Source organism: Vitis riparia, chromosome 1, assembly GCF_004353265.1.
Source record: "Vitis riparia cultivar Riparia Gloire de Montpellier isolate 1030 chromosome 1, EGFV_Vit.rip_1.0, whole genome shotgun sequence".
NCBI classification, from domain to species: Eukaryota; Viridiplantae; Streptophyta; class Magnoliopsida; order Vitales; family Vitaceae; genus Vitis; species Vitis riparia.
The window spans coordinates 9150587-9156705 of record NC_048431.1 but is presented as its reverse complement, the minus strand read 5'-3'; the positions used below and the strand labels follow the sequence as shown (position 1 = coordinate 9156705).

Sequence of the window (6119 nt, the reverse complement as noted above, 5' to 3'; positions counted from 1 at the left end):
ATGGGTATGGCATCGGGACTGAAAACTCTAACCCTATTGATTGCTATGGAAATTAAATATGTTCTTCTATGTTTTCTCTATTCATTTTTTCAAAGTTCTCATTGAAACTCAAAAATATAGAAAAATAAGACATAATTGAAACAAAGTTAAGAAGAGTTGGCTTGGTTTGGTGATGCAAGTGGTCGCACGCTGTCCTAAAGCTACTATTGCCCCCCGCATGCAACATTAATGAATGATGGTCTCTCTAAAATACAACCTCAATCATTGGCTCGTAGCAGTGTCTCCTACATCGGCACGTCACTAGGAAGATTATGGAGAATCTATCCACAATCTAGTTGTTCGAAAAATATGAAGACTCAAGGGAAAAAAAAAATGATTTTTGTAATATTTTATTATATAATTTTCCAAAATAAAGTAAATATATTTTAAAGAATAAAAAAATGATTGTTGTCCAAGTTTCACTTATCTCAAAATGGTCAATTCCGTAAAATCTCATAAGCATCAATAATATCTCATAAAATCCAAAATAATGGTTGGAGAAGTAAAAGTAACTAATTGCATTTGACCTTCATAATGATAAAAAGGACAACATAAAAATGTTAACCTCATTATCATAGTGGAATGATGGTGTACAGATGTCAAGAGGGGAATTCTAAGCTCAACAAATGTCATCCATAAGCACTTTTGCTAATGGAGAAAGAATGTATTTCAAGTCTTGACTTTTTTCATCCCCTGCTCCTTGAGCTCTTTTGCTGGTATGTCTAGATATTTGGTTAAGCATCATCGGTTATTTTTAAGTTCCTCTAGGCTTTTTTTAGCTATTTTTTCTATACATGGGGCATACTTGATGATAGTTAGTACCATGTTTTTTGTGGGGATCTAAACAATGGGGGGAAGGTCAAGGACAGCTCCCCCTCCTTGCCCCTACTTGTAAATTTCTTCTCCATTACCCTATTCTCCATTTAGGCTAGGATTGAGAAATAAGGTCCCGTTTTCCTGCCCTGTTCCCTTTTGCGTTTGTGAAATTTTCCCTGTCTTCAATCTAGACCCTGATTGTCACTCCCTTCCTCTATCCCATTAGGGGTGAATCCCAATAGGGACTCAAGCTGATGAGTTTTCTTTTTGGTCATCTCTAACCTTTTTGTCTTTCAGTGGTAGTAACTTTTTCAGTATATGAATGTGTGTCTATACATATATGCTCCCTAAGCTCTTTTACAATTATGTCTTGATATTTGGTTAGCCATCAATGGTCATTTTATGGAACTTTTTTCAAGTAGATGTTTAATGGGCACATCTTCTTTAGCTATTTTTTCTATGCTTGGGCTTACTTAATGGTAATCAGTGTCATGTTTTGTTTAGGGGATCTAAACAGTGCAAGAAGATCAAGGAGGGCTCCCCGACCTTGTCCCCATTATTAGTCTAGGCAAGGGACTAGGAATGAGGTCGGCTTCCTACAATCCTACCCCATTCCCCTATTACATTTACAAAATTTTCCCCATCTTCAACATCAACATCAATCCCCTTTTCGGTCCTATCAGGGGCAAATCCCAATGGGTACTCGACCCGATGGGTTCATTTTTGGTCATCCATAGTTTTTTTTGCCTTGGAGTGGATTGTAGCCTTTTTAGGATATGTCGGCACTATGATGTCTTGCTCTTAGCCTTTTTTCTAGTCATAGCATTTGATTTGTTTGCTTACGAAGGGGCCAATCCTCTTCAGTTTACTTTGGATTTTATAATATGAAGTGGTTCTCGTATTCTCTTCTAATTGCTCTTGGGCTCCCCTTATTGAGGCCTACAGGTAAGAGGATTGGGTGGATACCACTCTTTTCAAATAGAACGAATACGCCAGAACACAGCTTGCCGATGGTTACTTCATCAAGGTCAGTACCATTCCTTAATAATCCCTCAAATGCTTACATCACCATGATATCATCCATGATCATGCTGGTCACCATCCTCATTTAGAAATTCAGACTCTCTGTGAGAATGCAGATCCGATACGCCAAGCTCTAGGGTTTTATTTTATTTATATACTTTTCTACTTTGAGTGAGCCCAAAGATTTCCAAATTCCAAGTATGAACCCTAATCAAATCCCAAATTTGACCCACGTGTTGCCCCAATATCAAATTAACCCATCAACGTCCGCCTTTGGATTCAGGAAAACAGGCGATGATTTCATACAAGGAAAAGGACAAGCCCCAATTGTCGATAAGATATTTCAATGAAATCAAATAATTAAAAAACAGCCAAAAAGCTGTGGTTGAAAGTTGGAATTCAATTCAACAACAAACTTTCAACGAAGCAAATATATTATTGGAGTAATACGTGGGGGGGTGGGGGGAGGTGGGCCACCTTTTCAAAACAGCCCCCAAAGAAGGTACCACGTTGCCTCCTATTTCATCACGTGTTTTATGTTCAACTTTTCGTATTTAGGAATTTTTTTTTCTCACGTTTCCTATAAATTTTTGTCCATTACTTTAATGAGATCAAAAATTGCGGTGCTGCGCACGTGCCACTTGTTGTCATGCTAGCGGTTTCTATTTACGGCACTGGTGAGGGTCAAAGTCATATTTGACCACCATGGTCAGCTTCGAAAGCTTCTTTACTCCGCACGTGCCTTTGAAAGTCTCGTGAGATGTGCCCTTCTAACTGCTACTAAGAATTCAGGTGTATGATATATACAACCCATAATCGAATTCAAAATGAAGCCGCATTTTGAGCATTTGTTCTGTTTATATATAAAGTGATTATCATTCCTATTTTAATAAATAAAATAAAATAAATATAAAATTCAAAAATGTTAATTGCATTTAAAATAAATATATTTTATACATGAATAAAAGTATCATAATTTTTTATAACTTATTTTTATTGAAAAGTAAATTTTTATTATTTTGTATGGTAAAAATGAGAAAATAATAAAATAAAATAAAATATTTTTAAAAATCAATTATATATAATTGGTGGGAGATGGTAAGATAATACTTGAATTTATATTGATTTAAAAAAAATCTTAAATTCATTATTAACCTGTTTATTTAATTCTAAACTTGTAAATTGAGGATCCATACCCGAAATTTATGTCCGAGCGATATATAATTTAAATTACTTTTAAGCTTTCATATGATATTATTGAATTCTTGGTTATTTCTTGGTAATTTTGAGAAAACTAGCAATGGAATAATGTTAAATTTGTGAAAATGGCTTCTTGAAGAAAGTTAAACTTGAGAGTGATTGATTGGGGACTTGGAGTTGATGGAAAATGGATATGGAATAGGGCGCCTAATTTGCTATAAGACCACTACAAATAGAGATGTGTTCTTTATATTATTATTATTATAATTTTCAGTTGAATGAAAGATATGGAAAAGTTAGGCATATCTTGAAAAGATTGAAGTAATTCAAGCCCACGACATATAACTTATGATGTTGGTTTACTTTTATCATTTTTTTAAAACCCCGCCAACCTTAATTATTTTCTAACTCATTTTTTTTTGTTTGTTTTAAAATTAATTAAAAAAAAAGTGATTCCATCTTTCAAGGGTAACCCTTTGTCTTCTCTTCTCCAGTTGAAAAAATGTGATTTGAATTAGCCCAATTTAATTGACCCACTTTATGATTCAATTTTTGTCACCTTTTTTTTAATCCATTCAATTTCGACTTGCTTATTTTGTAGTTTTATGACTCAAGGTGTCTTAAAAAGGGAATTTTTGTTCATCAGCTTAATTAATTTTAAGATTAGTACTGAATTTGAATGAAAAGAATTTTGTTTGGTAATGGAGAGAGATATGAGGAGGAATATTTTGTATGTATATTCACTGGCGTGAATTGTGAGGAAAGCCCATAGGTAAGAATATTTGAAGGTATTAGAATCCACAATAAAGTAATCAAGAAGAAAGCATGATGGATTTTAGATACGAGAGATCTTATTGTAAAAGGCTTACATAAAGAAGGGTGAACCACCTTCCATGAAATGGTACAAAAGTGAGGAATTGGGACCCACCCCACATACCTTCACAAATAAAATAAAATAATTAATTATTAGAAAATGAAAAAAATAAAAATAAAAGGGAGAGAAGTGGGACCAAACACATCTCAATAGTGGGGGACTTATAACTTATAATATTTGACTTTGATGAGAGACTTATCCTTTCAAAAAACCCCTTGTCTAGAACCATTGCATCTGCCTACGAGTCTTTTTCTCCTCCCCAGTCGGCAACTTCGTCTTTTGTCCTTTCCTTCTTTATTTCTTTCTTTTCTTTTTTTCATCCCTTATTTTTCCAAAAAAAAAATAATAGTAATCCATTTATATAGCTATTAAAATGATTATTTTTTTTTTATAAAAAAACCCAAATTAAGTCTAGCATAACAAAATTGTAAAAAAATAAAATAAAATAAAATTTAAATTTAAAAATTAAAAAAAAAAAGAAAAAGAAAAAGAAAAAGAAAAAAGAGAAAAGTAAGTAGAAATTTTGAAGAAAAAGAGATGCAAGTGGATGGGGGTGAGGGGTGCTGGTGTAAGAAGATTGACGTCATGAATGGAAATATTAGAAAAAGGAGTTGGGACACAAAATAAACACGTGATTCAAAACGCCACCCACTTGGGAGAACGTTCATGGAAGGTGATAACCAAGAAATCAGTGTCATATGTATTATAATATAATATTTTTTTAATGGGATTTATAATAATATTGGAAACCTCTATCCACAAGTTCATGCACCTTTCCCATCTATTTAAACTCCATTTCGCCCTTTACCACCATTCCAATCTCCTTTCTCTTCTCTCTCTGACATAAACCCAACAATACTCGAACACACCAAACAAGAAGCTAGATTTCAATTCGATATGTGTGATTACAGTAGTAATCCCTCTTCTGACTTCGCTGTCCTGGAGTCTGTTTGCCGGCACTTGTTCGACGACTCCGACTCTCGTCGCTTCGACGCTCCCATGTATTGCCGGAGCAATAGTTTTAGTAGCTTGTTTGAAACTGGGGGTGAATTGCCTTTGAAGGAGGATGATTCCGACGACATGGTGATCTATGGCTTTCTCCGCGACGCCGCCATCGGAGGCTGGACACCCACGCTCGCTCCACTCTTTTCAGAGACTGCCTCCTACGGTTTCTCTGCCGCCCCCACGGTGGCCGTGAAATCGGAGCCGGAAGTTTTTCCGGCGGAGGTTATTGGAGTGCCCGAGAAGACGGTGGACCCACCGGCGAAATTACCTGCTCCGGCGGTGGTGCCGGCGAAGGGGAAGCATTACAGGGGCGTGCGGCAGAGGCCGTGGGGGAAGTTCGCTGCGGAGATTAGGGATCCGGCGAAGAACGGGGCTAGGGTTTGGCTGGGGACGTTCGAGACGGCAGAGGACGCCGCACTGGCCTATGACAGAGCCGCTTATCGGATGCGCGGCTCTCGCGCACTGCTCAATTTCCCACTCCGAGTTAACTCGGGGGAGCCCGATCCAGTCCGAGTGACCTCAAAACGATCCTCACCTGAGCCTTCCTCTTCATCAACGTCGTCATCATCATCAGATAATAGCTCACCCAAGCGTAGAAAGAAAGTGAGTAGCTTGGCTGCTCCCGCTGTGGCGCCGGCAACGGCTCAAACTGGAATCGAATTAGGGAAGTCAATGGAGGGATCCCAGGCGGGATATGAGGTGGCACAGCTTACACATGGCCCACAGCTATTGGTTCGCTAATGCTGACATCTGAAATCCTGAGTCACACTTTGTTCATATTCATCGCAAAGACAGATTTCCCCAAATTTTGAACTCATAAACCCCAAAAAGAAAAGATCAAAAACAGAAAAGCCGAACAAAAAAAATGGGGTCCAAGAAATAGATTTGTGAATACATATGATTTGTTATTTGTTTGATGGAGGTTTCTGTGAAATGGCTCTTTTTATTCTTTTTACTTAGCGTTAAGTTTTTGGTCCCAGTGGAAAATGAGTACATTTAAATACACATTGAAGCGAATGAGCACATTCCATTGCGACCCAAACGAGGTGATTGTGTTGCTTAGGATCTTAGGCTTCCACCCCCAAGAAATTAAGCGTGCCACAAAGTTCTTGTTCACATTACTTCTTCAACTTTGCAGTGTGAATATGGGCACATCACTTCC

At 37.1% G+C, this 6119-nt stretch overlaps 1 protein-coding gene across 1 annotated transcript; it reads left to right on the top strand.

The window, feature by feature from the left end:
• Positions 1-4757: 4757 nt before the first annotated feature.
• LOC117915388 (ethylene-responsive transcription factor 2) lies at positions 4758-5912 on the top strand. The gene has a single exon (XM_034830968.1). It carries the CDS (start codon positions 4850-4852, stop codon positions 5696-5698), a length of 849 nt encoding a protein of 282 aa, XP_034686859.1. The 5' UTR covers positions 4758-4849; the 3' UTR covers positions 5699-5912.
• Positions 5913-6119: the final 207 nt, after the last annotated feature.

Bases quoted from the DNA above. Each gene is read 5' to 3' on its own strand.
- LOC117915388 (XM_034830968.1), top strand. From the start codon at position 4,850: ATGTGTGATTACAGTAGTAATCCCTCTTCTGACTTCGCTGTCCTGGAG.